Below are 19,311 nucleotides of genomic sequence, written 5' to 3' on the forward strand. Positions count from 1 at the left end.
TAAATAATTATATTAATAAATAAGTAAATAAATAAATACTAAATAAGTAAAAGAACCATAGTTCTCTTAAGGGTCACGAGAGGACATATACTAGCATCTTCCCGTGACCCAAAGCTCAGTATATAGGGAGCTACAGCTCGCTATAATTTGAGAGAGCCGCAGCCGGGACTGATCCCCACAATGCTGTCGAGATCCACCCAGCTGCATAAGTGACAGTGGGCTCTGCCTATCTACTGGCAGAGCCAGCTGTGCCCACCCTCTCCTCCGTTTGTTCCTCCCTCAGCACTGGAGGATCGTAGCGGGAAGGGGGGGGGGCAATCCCTGTGGGAGCAGTGACTGTCAGTCACTACTCTCTGCAAGGAGATGATCGGAAAGTGAGCGAGCGACGGTATGTGTTCGCTCACTTGCCGATCTATTGAGCCAACCTGTGACAGTTTTGTTGTCACACGTCGGCTCGAACTATGAGGTTGGGTGAAAATCACTCACCTCATAGTTCTCCTTTAAAGAAATAAAGGGCGTCATTCAAGTGCAACTGAAGCCAACACTTTTTAGTTTTGGATGAAGTGGAGAGGGATTATGACTGCCACCAGGTTTTCATTGCTGTCTGTGTCCCCGTTAGGGAGATTCACTTTCTCTATTTGTCCTGGTGACCATGATCACTTATAGTGAAAGAAAATCCTAAATTTTGGGTTGTCACCAGAACAGGCATAGATGGGAAATCTTCCAGTGGGGAAACTAGTTCTGATAACCCTGCTGACCTCCAGGGATTTTCTTCCCTTTGGAGGGATTTTCTCTCACTTCCTGTCATGGCTATTGTACAGGAAGTGAAGGGAAATCTCCCAATCGGAAACAGATGACAAGAAAAGTTGATGGGGTTATAACCCTCCATTGTTGTATCCAACACAGAATAAAAAGGTTTTGGCTCCAGTTCTACTTTAAGGTGTAGTTCTATGTTTGCAGTCAAATTTGAGAAAACCCCAGTAAATATTTGTTTTGTGTTCCCATTCACACAGCGTACCCAACATTGTTTTTTTCCCAATATAATTCTTACTTTTTAACAATTTCTTTCCATATAGCTAGAGTTGAAGAAGCCTGAAAAGATGAGTCTTCGCTGCCTTGTGGAATGCACGATCGATTGCCATGTCTCGGACTGGTCGCCTTGGTCTCCTTGTTCGCAATCATGTGGCACTGGAGGTGAGTGTGACGTGGTCTGTGGCCTCCAGGGGTATATGACCTATAGTCTTGTGGATGAGACTCTACGTGCCTATTTACAGTTCTTCAGTTACAAGTCAGTTCCTGGAGTTCATAAAAAGTGTCGTTGACACTCAATCGCTCTTGAGAAATCTTTCTCCCGTCCGTGCCACAAATGACTCAGCTTGTGGCGGATTCCTGTACCTGTCAGGAAGGTGAAATTGAGTCTATTGCTGACAATGGGTCCCTTGCGGGGTGCTGTGGTTCCTCCCATCAGCCGCTACATCCCCACAGAACACAGTAGTGATATAGGGGGCAAGGGAAGGCACCACAGCACCCTACGAAGGACAGGTTATTAGATACACCCAGAATTGTTGGATAGCGGCTGCGCCTGAAGCCCTTACATGAGAGCAGCTACTGTGTTTCCCCGAAAATAAGACACTGTCTTATATATTTTTTTGCCTCAAAAAAACACACTAGGTCTTATTTTCAGGGGATGTCTTTTTTTTTTTTAATGTGCAACAAAATGTACAACAATCTAAAAGTTATTCATGTACAACAATCCAAAGTTATCTGGTATCACTCCGCCTGTCACAGTAATTGGCGCTATAGAGGAAGTATTGGCTAATGCGGCTCTGCTCCCTCCGCCGCCGCAGCCTTGCTTTCTACAGCGCCGGCTTCCTTTGCCACCAGGGACAGTGGTACCAGCGGTGCAGCAGTGGGGACATCATACAGTGGACAGGGCGGTAAAGTACGGTACCATTTACCGGTACACAGTACAGTACCATTACATTAAGAAGTGCCTTCAGGGGGACAGCAGTTGGTGAAGTTTGGTACTAGAGTGCTCCCTGTCACTGCGCTGGCCGGAGGGAGTCCCCTGTCATCCCCTTAATACAGTATGTCCCTGCAGACTGATACCATCTCTCCTGCTCTGCAAGTTCCCCCTCACATGCTACCACCAAACTAGGTCTTATTTTCGGGGTAGGTCTTATATTACAGGAATCTTAAAAAATAGTGCTAGGTCTTACTTTCGGGGTAGGTCTTATTTTCGGGGAAACAGGGTATATACATTTAGATCTGTCAGGATGACAGCCCCAGAGCCTGCAGCTTTAAATACAACTCAGCAATGGTAGGTTCCAGGTTTATACCTTCACATGATCACTTTTATATCTAAACGTGTTAAAAACTATTTTCATCTAATGAACATGTTTTTGTGAGTAAGGTGATAAAACTGCAAGGTGATTGCTAATTCGACTTGTTATTAACACATGAACCTTTTCTATACTTAATGAACCAAAGTGATTTTATAACATATGATGTCATTCCATATGCTACTGTTACATATCACAGCTTATTATGGGTTATGCCGCTGGGGAAGTCAGAAATGGAGAAGGATTTGGGGGTCATTGTAGACCACAAACTGAAAGGTAGTTTGCAGTGCCAGGCTGCTGTAAACAAAGCTAGCAGGGTCTTGTCCTGTATTAAAAAGGGGATGTATTGCAGGGACAAGTCTATAATTTTGCCACTTTATAGATCATTGGTTCGACCTCATCTGGAGTACGCGGTCCAGTTCTGGTCACCAGTACTAAGAAAAGATGTCCTTGAGTTGGAAAAAGTCCAGCGAAGGGCAACCAAACTAATTAGGGGTATGGAGGACCAGAGCTACGAGACGAGGCTACTAAATTTAAACATGTTCACATTAGAGGTGAGGAGATTAAGGGGGGATATGATTTCCATGTACAAAATGTTTAATGGTGGTAGCAACATTAGCGATAAACTGTTTAAAATTAACTCCGTTACAAAAACTAGAGGCCATCACCTAAAATTGATGGAAAAAAAATTCCAGCACAAGGGGCGAAGGGGGTTCTTCACAGTAAGATCAGTTAGGGTCTGGAACTCACTGCCACAGGCGGTGATTTCAGCAAATAATGTGGAATTGTTCAAGAAACTTTTGGACGATTTCTTAAGGGACCGTAATATACAGGGGTACGGGTACTCCTAGAATGAGATCCTAATAGGTTGGACTTGATGGACTAATGTCTTTATTCAACCTCAAATACTATGTAACTATGTAACAGCTTGATGAATCAGATTCTCCCGGTCCTTCTTCTGTATCTCTTCCATTCTCTGCCTCTCGGGGATTCATGCTGCTTCTCTCTCATTCAGTTATGCGTTTTCTTTGTCTGTCTTGTTCATTCTTTTTTCTATTTGTGCTCTCGCATTTTCCATCCTACCTTGCTTCCTTCCTGCTTTCTCTCTTTTCTTCCTTCCTTCTTTCCTTACTTTTTTCTCATTCTACCTCTTTCTCACTCTCCCTCATTCTCATGTATTCTTCCTCTCTGTCTCCCCCTTTCTCTATTATTCTGTAGTCACATCCCCCTTCCCCTTTCTCTCTCTTTCTTGTTCATTCTCTCTTTTTTCCTATGTATTCTCTTTCCATATTGTCTGTACCTTATTCTCTCTTCCTCTCTCATTTTCTTTTTCATTGGTTCTCCCGCTCTCGTACATTCACCCCTCTCTCATTCTCTCTCTCTCTCTCTCTCGTTCTCTCTCTCATCAATTCCTCCCCTTCTCTCCCTCTAATACATTAACTTTGCTCTTATTCTCTCCCTCTCTCATACATTCTCTCTCTCCCTTACATTCACCTCTTTCTCATTTTCTTTTTTCTATCTTTTCTCTTATCCCCCCCACCACCTTGTACATTCACTCCTCTGTCATTCTTTTTCTCCTTTACATCTTTACATTCACTCCTTTCTCATTCTCTCTCTCATATTCACTCCTCTCTCATGAATTTACTCACCTCTCATTCTCTCTCATACATTCACTCCTCTCTCTCCCTCTCTCTCTCTCATTCAATCCTCTCATTCTCTCTTTGATACATTCACACCTCTCTCATACATTATCTCTCTCTTCCCCCCTCTAGTATACATTCACTCCTCTCTCTCATACATTTACTCCTCTTTCATTCTCTTGCTCCTCTCTTTCTCTAATACATTCACTTCGCTCTCATTCTCTCTCTTCCCTCATACAATTACTTATCTCTTACTCTCTCCCCCCTCACACGTTCACTCCTCTGTCATTCTTTCTCTCCCTTACATTCTCCTCTTTCTCATTCTCTCTCCCTCTCATACATTCACTCTTCTCTCATTATCTCCCTCTCTTGCATACATTCACTCCTTTCTCATTCTTTTTCCCCGCCCTCTCTCATACATTCACCTCTCTCCCATTCTCATGATTTCTCTCCTCTTCTATTCTCTCTCTCATTCTCTCTCTTGCATACTTTCATTCATTCCAATCACATTGTCTCTCTCTCTCTCTCCTTCCACTCTCTGTTTCTCTCTTATACATTCAGTTCTCTCTCTTTTCTCTCATACATTCACCCATCTCTCATTATTTTCTCTCATACATTCACCCCTCTCTCTTGCATACATTCACTCCTTTCTCATTTTCTCTCTCTCTCTCTCATCTCTCATTCATAATATCCTCTCTGATGGGCCATGAGTGATTTGTATAAATTTCATTTTGAGGAAGAAACACTTGCAGTGGCTCAGCTATCACGGTAGCGATCCGTGTGCCCTTAATTAGTTTGTGTTATTTCTATATACTTTCCGGCTCTTCTTCTCATTTTCATTGTATATAAAAGCAGATAATAATAATCACAATCCGTGACTCTTCCCAGCAGGATTACGGCGGCTCTGTGTGCTCTGCAGCTAAACTCTGAACAGGAAATGTCTGGGAAACATGTTTAGCATGTTTGGTGAGATCTCCTCTCGGAAATGCAATGCGAGATTTTGCGATTCACCAAATACTTTTATTAAGCTAAATAGAATTAGGAAACGCTGCCGTTCTCTTCTCTTCAAGGTCATCTCAGCTCGCTGCTTGTTCAGAGGAGTAGCCCGGCGCTCTGACTGGAGATGTTGATCTGTTTTTATTACATTGTTACACTTACATTTCATGGTGCATCAGACATGACCTACAGTAAACACAATTTATAGTGAGAAAACCTTAAAAAGTCTTCATGAAAGTGCAGTGTTCAAAGTGTTTATTTCTCAAATATAACATATGCCACATAAAGCTGAACCCCGGCCTTCTCTTCAGTCTTGCCCAGTTGTACCGGCTCCCCTCCTGGGCTGAAATTGCTTTCTCTGACTTCACTGCACACTGTGAGCTTCTTATAATGTGCATTAGAAGCTGCAATAGATTCCTCATCATTTCCTGGCTGGAGGACATCTAGCATGATCTAGTCCTTTCCTCCCCAACTGTCCCTGTCCCTCCCCTTTCATTCATTGGATTTCAGTTCTTACAATCATGGAGGCTCAGCATCACATGTGGTCATTACACATGTAAACCCGCAGAAAAAAAATCTTTTGTTTTGATTTAGATTGATTTGGATTTCTATTTCGTTAATCTTTCAGATCTGAAATTCAATCTGGTTAGTTATTCGGATTTCGGAACTATCTGAATTTTCATTTTGGATCTATTCGGATGGGGTTCTTTAATTATAAATTAACATTGCTTTAAGCAGAAAATGCTGCACAGGGGAGAAAGCCCCGGGCATAGGAGGTATGTGTTTGCCTGTTGGAGTCAAAGTGTGGACCCAGATTACCTAATATATATATATACAACACTGTGTGTGTTGTAAAGTAGCCACCGCTCCTATAGCTCGCTCCTGTGATGGACTACTATATCATGTGTAATTTATCCATTTGTATTGAGGTTGTAGTCTATCATAGGAGTGAGCTTGGAGCAGTGACTACTTTACAACACACAGGGACCATGGGGAACAAAAGTAGCCACCCTCCAGAAGGAATGACAGTGTCAGCACCAATTCAGAGATGATTTGATACACAAATAAGATTTTTGTTAATAGTTAGGGTACCTGAATGCATTTTTAAGATTTAACTCCTGAGTTTAGGGTCCATTTAACGAGAACCATCAAAAGATTAAAGGAGAGCTATGAGGTGAGTGATTTTCACTCAACCTCATACTTTGAGCCGACCTGTAACAAAGAAGCTGTTGGTAATAGTTAAGGTACTTGAATGTATTTTTAAGATTTAACTCCTGAGTTTAGTGTGACGTTAAAGCTATTGCAGCCTGGACTGCATTTTTTTGCATGGGGGAAATGGGGGGTGGGGTGCATTTAAGAATAAAAAACTAAAAAATAGCTTCGAGCTGGACTTAAAGTGCCCCAATGAATGCCAACTTTTCTCGGATAAATGTTACTCAATTCAAGTTTTTTTAAATTTATTTTCAACACAATTGTCATTGAGCTTAATGAAACTGTGCATAATGTGTCCATTCCCATTTCCCTGTTACCATCATTCAGTATAGGGCAGATTTTTTAAAAAGAGCCTTTTCCAGGGCCGTAGTGCCATTTCCTTGTAGGTTTTCATTGCGAGCTTTGCGGTAATCTCTGCTGTTAGGAAAGTGAATTTGTAATGAGGTTGAGCTGTAACAATAGGTGGATGTTGTAGCAAATCAATGATTCATTTATTACAAAACATCTCTTCAAAGGCCAGGAAGACACTCTCCGAGGTGACTGTGATTGTATTGCACTCCGTGTGACCTGTCAAGAATATTAACATGCCATAAATGAGGAGAGAGAGAGAGAGAGGAATGGGGAAGGTGTGCGCTGAAATTACAGATAATTTATTCAATAATTACAGCCCATATCCTACCGAGAAAAGTACCAGGGAATGTCTCTGTCAGTGGTGCGCACATTACATTTGTGCTTTCATCTCAATACTGAAATACTTTGCTGCGCGAGGACGGGCTCATAATAATGGTATAAAATGGCTTGTTGTATCCATTATCTTGTAACAAAGTATTTTAAATCTGTGTTTTTGCTAGGAAGAAATTTAAAGCCCAATTTTATTCTACATTATAACTGGTTAAAAGAGCTCCTCAGGCAGTATTAAAAAAAAAAAAGGAAGCTCAGGCATCAATATTAACCTTCAATTCGAAACCTTCTCCCACCGTCACCCACCATAGCACTTCTTCGCCACAGTCTTTTGGGTTGAGTAACACTAAGCATTACTCAATCCGGAAGACTGAGGACATCTTGTAGAGCAGACATTGTATGGCGGATGGTGGTGGTGGTGATGGAAACCGGATTGAAGGTTAATATTGACGTCTGAGCTGCTTTTTAGCCAATACAAATTGGGGATAACATGCTGTGTATGCAGGACGTCATGGCTTGCCCCCTTAGGGGCGTCACTAAGGCAGCCTTTATTCACGGTGTACTGTTGCAGAGCCAGCACAACAACGCTAATGTCATTACATCAGTATTGTTCTCTGCACCAGAAAAGGCCGCCCAGCTTGGAGAAAAGCTAAGTAAGACTAAGAGGACCCTGCAATATCATGTGACCGGCTTAAAGAACTTCAGGCAAATAAAATCTTAACCCTTGCAGTGGGGCTAACTCTGCACTCTGCTGCTAAGTGCTCATTTTGCCTAGGAAGCTAACATGACAGAGATATACTCACCCGAACCACGTTTCCAACTGGCTTCTAGACCGGTCCCTTCAGCCTCTCTCCTCCTCTGACAATGGAATGTCCCTCAGCGTCATCAGTTCCTATACACTGTATAGGACGGAATGACTCACAGGTCGTAGCCCACCGGAGCGGATGGGGAGAGAGGCTGAAGAGACTGATCTAGGAGCCAGGATCGCAGTTTGAGGCATTATCATTACAGCGTAGGTGACTAGGAAATGAGCACGTAGTGCTTAACTCCCGATTCATTTTTTTTTAGCTTCATACGATACATACATTTTTGGTGCCAGGGACCTGACACATGAGCACAAGGCTTTCACTGCTGAAAACAAATGTGATTTTGCCAGTTAGCACCCAATGACTAACACTTATCATCACCCTAACACATAACCTTCTCTGCCCCCTTAATCTGGGCAATCAGGGGTTGGGTGCTCGCAGTGACTGCAGATGGCGCCGCAAATATCAGCAATTGTGGAGAGATGTCACCAGCACACCAAAATCCTTCTTAGGATAAGCAACTGTTCATTTATTGAAGTTTCTTGTCATATAAACAAGCGCTTTCGGGGCCACACAGGTCACTTCATCAGGCTTAGCTTTGCCTGCTTAGGCTCATAGTTCTACAGCACAGAATGTTACAGACCAAGACATAAGGGTCACTTACCAACACTGCTGGTGCAGATGATGAAAGCCTGTGACCTCACCTGGCCTTAGGGTATGTATCTGTGGATTTCTTTTTTCTAATCAGGCATTAGAGATTGTCGCAGTGCTGTGTGTTGACATGTGTTGTATTGGGTTAAGAGTTTCAATCACTTAACTTGCATGGCATAATGCGGGTTAACACACCCACGATGTAGCATACTGATCTTCCTCACAGCACACTATAATGTATTGGTAAGAACAGGTCCAATTGAAAACAATTGATCTTCTCTTGGCCATGCATTTTAGTGTCAAAATGCAGCAAAGCAAATTGAAACAATTCTGGTGTGAACAAGACCTAAGCATGTTCCTTGTTGGCACATGAGTAAAATAACTCATTGGCTCCTTATGCTTCTTCTGAGAGCTCACCCAGCATATCAGTTTGTCTGACAATATCTGGCAGTCTCTCTATTAGTGTATAAAAAATATAATAGCAATTATTCTGACTATCCGTGCGTACTGCAGAGATCCGTGACCAATACAAGTGCACTAAGCTTATGGTTTCCTACATTTACATAGTCTCTGGACTCCCAGGTGGGTCCTAATATCTTTATCATTCACAGTAGGGAGACCATTTCCATATATAATTGAATATACATTATATATGTCAAGTTTTAATTTGGAGTTAATGGTCCCTTAAATGCCCCACAAAGCAATTGTCTCTGACCCTGCGCCGTTTGTGCGATGTGATCAAAGTTAATTACCCATACAAGTGACCGAAAAAGAAAAAAAATATGATTTCTAAATCAAATATCTTTTTAATTGTACAAGTTGTTGAACATGGCCAATTATTAGTAATTTGGTGGATCTGTGTTATAGTTAGTATCTCCTAATGATATCATTATGCCACGCTTTGCTTTCATGTCTTGTTTGTTTTTATATTTAAAAATTATATTTATACCTTGTAGAGAGTAACAAAGGCTGTATTGTAGTAGGTGCAGGTAAGGTAGCAGATACATTGATGGAGAATACATTAAAAAAATAAGTTTTGTATCGGTTTTAATAATATTATAGTAATAAACATGCATAAAAAAACATAACTGTGTCAGTGGCTTTCCTACAATTTAATACATTACATATATTCTATAAAACACTGGTCAAGTGAAGTATTAAAGAGGTTTTGACACTTTGACAGTTGCTGCAGTTCACTATTTGGTAATGTTATACTAAAGCATGCATTCCCATTGCAGCCATTTTTAATAATCATATTTTGACTCCGATTGTTGTATTAGCGATTTTTCCCTTGCTGAGACCTCTATGCCTGGCCTGTATAAACAGATATAATCACTGCACACAATCTTTATCAGATAGCTGAACTCATCAAATACATTTTCTCCATGAAGAGCTTTATAGCATGCAGCAGATTACAATAGACAACAGGATACAGCAAATGAATGAACAGATGATATTTGAAGGTCAAGGATGATAATGTTTCCAAGCTAGCATGTACATGTGGTCCTGCTATAGCCAGCCCATGACACTAAACAACTAGTTGGAGAAGAAGGGCGGTACATTACACACAAGGGGAGGGAATTCAGAAAAACATGGTGCAATAACCAAAATGCTCACAAGATGGCAGTATAATAATGCCAGCTCTACAACTGCTATAATACATGGCTTAAAGGAGAACTATGGGGTTAAGGCTTTTCCCCATAGTTCTCCTTAGGGTAATGATTGTGTCATATTTTTATGCAATTATTTTGACAGCGCAAATGATCTGTAGTGTTCAGGCACAGAACTGTTTTTACATAGTTTCTTCCTATGGGGAAGAAAAAGTAGCCATACTTGAATTTCCACTATTGACTTCTCAGCACTGGCCAAATGTACTGATATGAATCAAAGGAGTTCTACACTGCCTTATGACTTCATGCAAGGCTGTGATATTGCTTCAGATAAGACAATCTATTGACGTACAGAGGCTTACAGAGGCTTTACACATCACCTGTGGCTCCCTGGCGGGGAAATATGTAGAAATTTGCGGTGTATGGCCCTGGCGACCATTTGCATGAGCCCTTAATGTAAAAATGTCAAGGGGACCAGCGAAAGGGTTTGCATATGTCTTCTCCAATTCTAAGGGACCCCGATTCCAAGGGTCTTCACCAATGTATCTTCTAGACATGTAAGCTGCAGAAAAATTTGGTTCGGTTTGAATATTTCGTTATTTTGGGATTCGGATACGAGATTAAATTTGGTTTGGGTTTCGGATTCGGACGAAATCCAAATTTTCATTAGTTTCGGATAAGTGTGCGAATATACGTTGCAAATAACACAGAAAACCGTATACATATTAATACTAAATCTGAGGCTCCAAGACCCGAATTGCATTCGGGATCCAAATTTCTGAATTGCATTCGGGTCTGGGAGCCTCAGCTTTAGTAATATATGTATATGGCTCCGAGACTCGAATGCCATTCAGGAGCTCCTGAATGCAATGTGGAAATTCAGATCCTGAATGCCATTCGAGTCTAGGAGTCTCATCTTTAGTATTATATGTACAGTATATACTGTAGATGGCTCCCATGTTGCCGTAATGAAAATTGGTGTTCAGACTCATTGTATCATTAAACTGAAAAACACATCTGATTGGCCAGAAAAGTCACGTGTCCGATTCAGTTTAGTTTTTGAACGAAATTTGGATGGGATACGAAATTCGGAAACAGAAATTGGGATACATTTGGATGCATTGGGATTGGATAATTCGGAACGAAGCGAATCGCACATGTCTCGTGTCTTCTACTAAAGACTCTACTAGCCTCATAAGAGTAGAAAAGGCTTAGATAGGGTAGAGCCAAAAAAAATCATTTATGTGTTTCGGTCATCAGGCTCCTGGGATTGGTCTGCGCTCGTTCACTTTATTTACACCGAGCCTCATCCACATGGAACCTATAAATCTAAGAGTTATGTTTGTTGTGTTGCAGGCCAGCAGATCCGTTCCCGACACATCATAATGCAAGCAGAAGGAGATGGGAGACCCTGCCCGGCTCATCTCACCCAGCACAAGGGCTGCCTGATTTCCCCCTGCTATGTCTGGAGGTTTGGAGAGTGGTCTGGGTGTACAGTAGAGGTATGTAAAGTTTGAGTTACACGATTCCTACAGATGGCTGCTTTCTATTAGTATCTTATTAAGAAGAAAACAAAAGAAAAACTTTTCTTAAGTGTTCTTAAAGTGAAATGTTAAAGTTCATTTTGTCCAAAAGTCATTTTTTGTCATGTCACTGTCACAGAATTGACATGCTTGCTGTTTCATATTTTCAAAATTCTCCCTTTATTTCATTCATTGCAATCAACAGACTTGCTGAATACCGGTCCCTCTGTTTTTTATAATTGTCTCTAGATGTAATTATCCTCAATAAATATATATCTGTATAGATAAGTGCACTATTAACTACCAAAGGTGCTCCTACTGCTGTACACTCTTGCTTTAATAGAAAGTCGAATTTCAGGCAGAGAAAAAACAAAAACAAACATATATAGATGCAATAATTCATGAAAAGTTTTTACACAAGCAGTGCAAATGGTACCTGCATCTACCTTGATACCAACCTGCTGTAGCTTTATGGAACAGGAGCAGTCAGACTGGAAGAGGGAAGAGCATTACTAGGAGCCAATAGCTTGCATTTGTCATTACAATAACATCTCAGACTGCACAAGTGTTCCTGTTTAGCTCATAGATGAGGGAGGAGGACACACTGGTTGAATGTCTATAGACCAGTGCTGGTCAACTTATTGGGTAACGTTGGTCTCATATGCAGTCCCTAGAACAAGTAGGCGCTAAATTTAGATTATTAGTAGATCCATCAGTTGCGTTAACGCACAGTCTAATGAAGGCACCAAACAAAAGGTCTGAGAGACCACATATTTTTAATATTAAAGTGACACTAAACTCAAAGGTCAAACCTTAAAAATACATTCAGGTACCTGAACTATTAACATGAATGTATTTTATTTGTGTATCACTCAGCTGTTGAAATCATCTCTGAATTGGTGCCGACACTGTCCTTCCTTCTGGAGGGGGGCTACTTTTGTTCCCTATGGCCCCTGTGTGTGTTGTAAAGTAAAGCAAAACAAACGACAACCGCACTCAACAATTTGTTACCAGTTATACAGTAAGGTGCACACGAAATGGGCTTTGAACAGTAGAACAGTAGAAAGGCATCATGGCACACTCACAAACCAGCATGTAAAACAACTTGTCTCACCACTAAGGACAATGACAGAGGTTTGGATACACGTCTTCTGCAAAGGATGTGTAAGCCGCACTGCCGCGCCAAGGCACCTCTTATAGTGCGGTCCTAACTCTAAACTATGAGAGTCTCCATCTTGAAGCACACCGCTCCAAGCTCACTCCCGTGATGGACTACAATCTCAATACAAATGGGTAAATTACACATGAGATTGCAGTCCATCACAGGAGTGGAGGATCTACAGCCAAGTGATACACAAATAAGATACTTGAATGTATTTTTAAGATTTAACTCCTGAGTTTAGTGTCACTTTGATATCAGCTTATAAAGAGACGGCATAGAACGGCAAACGCATTTTGGGGACTCAAATGCTTTCCCCTTCTTCAGGGCTACAAAACATATATGAAGTCAGTTGACTTCTTATACTAATTCAGTAAATACTGGGGGTATATCCACCTATACTGGAGAGAGAGAGAGAGAGAGAGAGAGAGAGAGAGAGAAATGTACTGTATATAAATATTAGGGTTGCACAGATACCAAGTACAGTACTCGGTACAAGTACAAGAACATGTACAGATACTTTTGAGCTCCAGGACTAGACTAGAGAAAAATTCAAAAGTTAGGAGGCATTTGTCATTTGTAAGGAGCACACTGACATCTCTGTGAATGATTTTGTTTTTATAAATATAAATAATGAGATGCACCGATACCAGTTTTGCGAGTACAAGTACTGATACTTGCAGAGTACTTACTTATTTTTGTTTATTGTCATGTGACAGTTTTTCTAAAACAATACAGACCAATGATTTCAGGACAGTGGTGGAGCGCCAGAGACGGGTCCCAGCTGCAACCGCTGCAACCCTGGTAGTTCTCATGAAAATGCCAAGTATCTGCACTGGTACTCGAAAAGTATCTGTGCATCCCTAATAAATATACAGTTTATATACATTGCCTCTAAATATGAGAAAATAAATACAAAAAAACAATATCAGCTCGTATATAAATGTTAAAATCATGCCAAAAATGTTATTAAAAATCAATTAAAACAGAAGCTATTTTTTATTTGCAACTATTATTATTAATAATAATAATAATAAACGATTGCGCCCATTATGCCACACATGTAACATATCGCCGCGAACGTCGCAGTGAGAGCAATGATTTTAGGGCCATCAATCATCTATAACACTAAACTGATGAGCGGTAAAAAAATTTAAAGCGTCGCCTATGGCCAATTTTGGTTGCTGTCGTTTTCTGCGATTTCGTGGGCGCATGCAATTTTAAAGCTTGACATGTTTAGTGTCTATTTACCCGACGTGACCCCGTCTATATTTTACCAAAAAATTGGGGTGATAATAAATGTTTCATAACATAATATAGGGAAACATGTTTTTTTTTCCAAATTTAGGGTACTTTTTTGGTGTATAGTAAAAAATAAAACCCCCAGTGGTGATTAAATACCACCAAAGGAAAGCTCTATCTGTCCCTAAAAAATGGTATAAAATTAATTTCAGTACAGCGTTGCATGACGGAATAAACGTCAGTCAAAGTACCGCAGCGCTGAATACTGAAAAATGGCCTGGCCAGGAAGGGGGTGAAACACCATGGTCTCCCTGTCTCCCCTTCTCCCCCTGTCATGCTGTCCCTCCGCACAATTCCCTTTCTTCCTTGTGCTCCATGACTTTCTGTCCAATCGAATTGATGAATGGTTTGATTTTATGTCGGGGGATCAATCACTCCTGAGATGTCCACATTGGCTTTTCCTTGTCGCTTGATGGTTTCCTGTGTTGGCTTCCACAGCCATGTGTAGAATGTAAAGTACGTGTGACGTCTGGCATTTGATAACATTTAATGTCTTTGTAGCTTAGGCCAACATTCTTCCATTGCGCTCCCCATTGATCTTTCGGTTGATAATTAGCGCAGCGTGTCAGGGAACACGCATGTGTTCTCCTCTTATTTGAAGCTGAAATATTCAGCTATTAACAAGGAAGATCAATATGTTGTTATAAATACATGGAATGCTTGCCAAGGAAATCACTTCATTTGTAGTGATCTCTGCAGACAATTGCTAAATGCCGTTCATTAATTAAATAAATGTGCGGTGCGTTTTCCAGGTCGCTGTTGCCGTGTTTATGTAGTGCAGACACATTATGTAGCGCATGATGAAGTACATGTTAACTATTTACATCCGTAGTGCAGTGGAGATCACACATTCTAATGTCTCTGATTAATGCTTACTGATTCTAAGGAAACCTCAACCAAAACCAGTCTGAGGCTGAGTTCACACACGCAGCTCCAATACACATGCGTTGCAGCACAGCACAACATTCAGCAACAACGTGCATTGTGGTGCAATGCATTGCCAAGAATGATACATGTTTGTTCTCTAAAACATTTTGGTGCACTGCCAGCCTATTCTTTTTATTGGGCCTCCTTTAATGGATAGTTCCACTTTCCCTGGCAAATTTGGGAAAATGGAATTACCCCCTCCAATCTGATCCCCCCCCCCTCCTTTCCTGCTGTACTTACCTTTATTATGTAATTGCTTACAAACTTAATTATGGCCTGTAAAGACTCCCAGCTTCCCGATTAGACTCCACCCAGCTTCCTGATTAGCAGCAACAAAAAAGCATGGAGCCGGTGACGAAAAAGCATGGAGCCGACTTTCTGGCTAATCAGGAAGCCGGGGGGCGGGCTGATTGACTAGCAGAAAAGTATATCTATCTTGCTGCACTCCTTACCGGATTTCTGTAATAAATACAAATGGGTGCTTGCAGTGACCACGGTTGGCGCCGTGAAATAGTACATAGATATAAAGGATGTCACCAGCACACCAAGCTGTTTGCGTTCAGCAAATGCCCATTTTAAACACTTCAAGACCAGGTGTTTAGACCCCCTTCCTGGCCAGGCCATTTTTCAGTATTCAGCGCTTTCTTTGCGATACTTTGACTGACGTTTATTCCGTCATGCAACGCTGTACTGAAATGAATTTTATACCATTTTTTGGGGACAGATAGAGCACAATGTTGTCATTCAATTGCAAGTACTTTCGGGGGCCTCGCAGGGTCCCCTTCATCAGGCTCAGACCAATCAGGAAGCGGCGAGTCATCAAGTGGTGAGGGAGCATGAAGTCGGCTTTCTGGCCTATCAGGAAGCTAAGGGGCAGGCAATAATTTACCGTCCGGCTTTCTGATTGGCCAGCTTCCCGACCAATCAGGAAGCTAGGTGGCGAGTCATTACACGCTACTCGGCTTCCTGATTGGCCGGAAAGCCGGGCTATGCTCCCTCATTACCAAGTAATGACTCGCTGCCCAGCTTCCTGATACCGGAAGCTCAAATATCCGGCTAGGCATCGGAACATTTGGGCGAGCACGAGTACTTGCCCAAATACTCTGTATCGGCACCAATACCGATACTGGTATCGGTGCATCCCTAGTTTATATACACTTTAATGAGCTCACCTCAGTACACTGAAATCGGATTGGCCGTCATGGCAGACTGCGGTTTGCACATTATGAAGTGTTATTAAACGCAGTTATCACACTCCACACCGCCGTGTATGGACAGCTGTATGATGCAGATGACATAAGGCTGAAGATGTAAAGCGAGAGGAACATCAGCGATAATAATGATGGTCGTAATATCGGTGAAGGCAGCTAAGAAAAAGCAATAGTCCAATTCCGGCTTAACACTTCCTAGTGACAGGTGAAATGTTAGCCAAATAAAAACGAATAAAAGAAGGACGGATAAAACAAGCTCTTCCATAGTGATAAGGAAATGAACATAAAGGGTTATGAATTCCGCAGAAAATAGCTCCACAAATCTGCACCCGACCTCCGAAGACGCACAACAAAGCACCATTCATTGTGAGATTCCTTGCTGGCCTTCCTAGGATGGAAAACAAAAACTGAAACTGTATTAAAGGGGAAAGTAGAAAGGCTTTTGGCTATTTATATTTCACCCTTGTGTTTATGTCTACAAGTTTTGAGCTGACATTTTATATATTTTATAGTATCTTTGTTTCCTTTGTATTATAAATAAGACATTTAATACAATAATAAAAAAAAGAAAACCCTGACTGCATGTTTGTTGGCAGCCTGTGTACAGTGACACTGGATGGACATTCCTGTTTTTGCAAGGAGGGAGTGGGTTTGGCCTCCTGTGACTTATCCAGCTGTGTGTGTAGTCTTATCTCTGCTGGTCTTTAAGAGTAAAGATACATTGACACCATAGAGTGAATGTGCTTTTTGGGATTCCTGCAGCAGGAACCTACCCATCTATTGTGTGTGCAGTGATCTATTCCTAACAGTGATTGGGACAGCGATCTATTCCTAACCACATATATTGTATCACATATAATTACATGCCAACAGCCACTTTCAAATGTGACCACTGTCACCTGACCCTTAACTTGAACAGGTGATGGTGACAAGTGTCCTCTCACTTCCTGTTGAATCGTCTGGACAGGAAGTGAAGGAAGATATCCCCCTTGCAGGGTACAGGCAGAAAAAAATAACCTGATAGGGGTTTTTTAACCCATAATACATTTTTAGCATTACTATGAAGAGTTTGTTATTGAACTAACGGGAAATATTTACAAAATATATATATTTTTTAAAAAAATTCTGTACTACAAACTCCTGTCTATCTACAAACAATTCACAGAGCCATTTGCCCTGCGAATCTCTGTTCACATTTGTTCTGTGGGAACAGAGGCAAAAATGAACGTTCATAGCAGTGACATCACAAGGGGGGTGCTGGGAGTGCGGCCCGCACCCAGGTGACACCATTGGAGGGGTGACTGTTAGTCATTTTGGTGTCACCCCGTGTGAAAAGTCGGACAAAAGTTGGTCATGGACCGAGAACCCGACAGCTGCAGGAGAGAGGAGGGGATTCGGCGGCATACCTTATCCAGCCGGGTAAGCGCCCCCTCCTCTATCTGCCGGCAATTATCTCCAAGATTACCGTGCATGCACGATTTACGTCATGGCGGGGGGTCACCTGGCCTCAGGACGCCCCTGGTTCATAGTATATTTTGAATAAGTTGAATGTATAAGTTGAATGAATGTAATGTAATCTAGCACCGCATTATGGCCACCCAGTGGTAGACATGTGCACCAGCAAAAAATTCGTTTAGTTTAGTTTCGTTTTGAAAAAAAAAAAAAAAAAATTCGGATGCATCCGAATCTCCGAATTTCCGAAAATTCGTTCAAAACGAATTTCGGAACGAACCGAATCGCACATGTCTACCCAGTGGCCATATTGCGGTATTACATTACATTGCGTTCAACATCCATCTAGCGGCCATAATGCGGTATTACATGACATTCGACCTAAAAGGAAAACATACAATGAACATTCGTTTTTGTCTCTATTCATACGAAATTAAGGTACATGGAGATTTGCAGGGTGAATGGCTGTATATTATATTTTTCCATACTGTGTGTGTATACTGTATAGTAACTCCCTGTTATCTGGCATCCACAGGGATTGGTAGATACCGAGTAAATGTAGTTTCTGGTTGCTTGAGAGTTGCTAATGCCATACCCCATACTATACCATACCATAAAATCTGTATTGACTTCATATACAGTACATACTGAAATGCAGTAATGCAGTAATGCAGTAATCAAAAGCAAGTTAAGACAAATAGACACACTTCAGAGAAATTAAGAGAGATAGGCACCCGGTCGTTTTCAGGATAATATGTGCCGCAGATCAGCGAGTACACAGGGGATTTTTTTTTCTGGTTAGATGAGCGTTCTGGTTAGTTGAATACCGGATAACTGAGAGTTTACTCTCTCTCTCTTAAAAAAATTTGCAGTGCGGTGAATGGGAAGTGACGTTCAATCAGTGGTTGTATTTCAGAAATGAAGCACGGCATGCATGTTTATTGATGTTGTGAACCAGCTGCCAGGATGGCACTCAGGAGACAACTTACACGTGTTTGCAGAAATCATTTTGGCTGCAGGAATCCTGGACCTAGATGATTATTTTTTTTAGGTAAAATATTGCTGTGAGTTTGGAGGGAATGGAAATCTCCATGTTTGTTGGTGTTTCTGGCAGCTGACAGATGAGGTTACACTTTGTATGCGGGAGGAGGAAGCTAAACGCTCCTTGTTCAGGTGCTGCAATTATGAGCGCAGTGCAGGTAGAGAGGAGTAAACAGTTTGCTCTCTCTGCAACCGGTCTCCATTAACCAAGCCCTCCATCATTTTTATTGCTTCTTAACTCCCGTTATGGAGAGCGAGAGGTCACACTGTGTAAAGTCTTTATCACTTAGCCGGCTTTTATAATGTTTCACGGGCTACAAAAATCATTTTAGCGCTGGAAGGAGATGGTGTTGTGCATTTCTGTCTTCAACATAACAGCTGAAAATGGCCGTGTCTCTCATTTAATTCTGGCTACAGCAGTCAGGAAGACCGTAGTACATTTCCAGCCAGGACAGGCGGATATAAAATATACTAATGAAAGTAGTTCTGTATTGATTAATATATCCTTAAATGTATTTCTAAAATGCAAGCTGTTAAAGTACCTGACTTGGAGAAAGCCTCTCGCATGCTACTATGCAACAGAGCTCAGAGTAGGAGAGTTGGAAGCAGCACAAGGTGCTGATCAGTTCATGTGCTGACAAGGAGCGCGCTGATAAGAGGAGAAAGCAGAGTGACAAAGAGATGAGCTCATTGCTGTGTTGCTTCTCCTTTACTTTTGTCACATGCAAGGGGGGGTGTTCATGACAGCCTGAGCTCAA

The 19,311-nt window shown here is 41.5% G+C and overlaps 1 protein-coding gene across 1 annotated transcript in view; it reads left to right on the forward strand.

Moving 5' to 3' along the window:
* Nucleotides 1–19,311, forward strand: part of THSD7B (thrombospondin type 1 domain containing 7B) — a 294,353-nt gene that overhangs the window by 249,322 nt on the left and 25,720 nt on the right. Inside the window, exons 21-22 of the mRNA XM_018568480.1 lie at nucleotides 1,077–1,194; nucleotides 11,295–11,440. Of these exons, the coding sequence (XP_018423982.1) occupies nucleotides 1,077–1,194; nucleotides 11,295–11,440 (264 nt within the window). The remainder of the gene's footprint in view (nucleotides 1–1,076; nucleotides 1,195–11,294; nucleotides 11,441–19,311) is intronic.

The sequence above is a fragment of the Nanorana parkeri genome, unplaced genomic scaffold, assembly GCF_000935625.1.
Source record: "Nanorana parkeri isolate BGI_ZX_2015 unplaced genomic scaffold, ASM93562v1 scaffold1194, whole genome shotgun sequence".
Taxonomy (NCBI): domain Eukaryota; kingdom Metazoa; phylum Chordata; class Amphibia; order Anura; family Dicroglossidae; genus Nanorana; species Nanorana parkeri.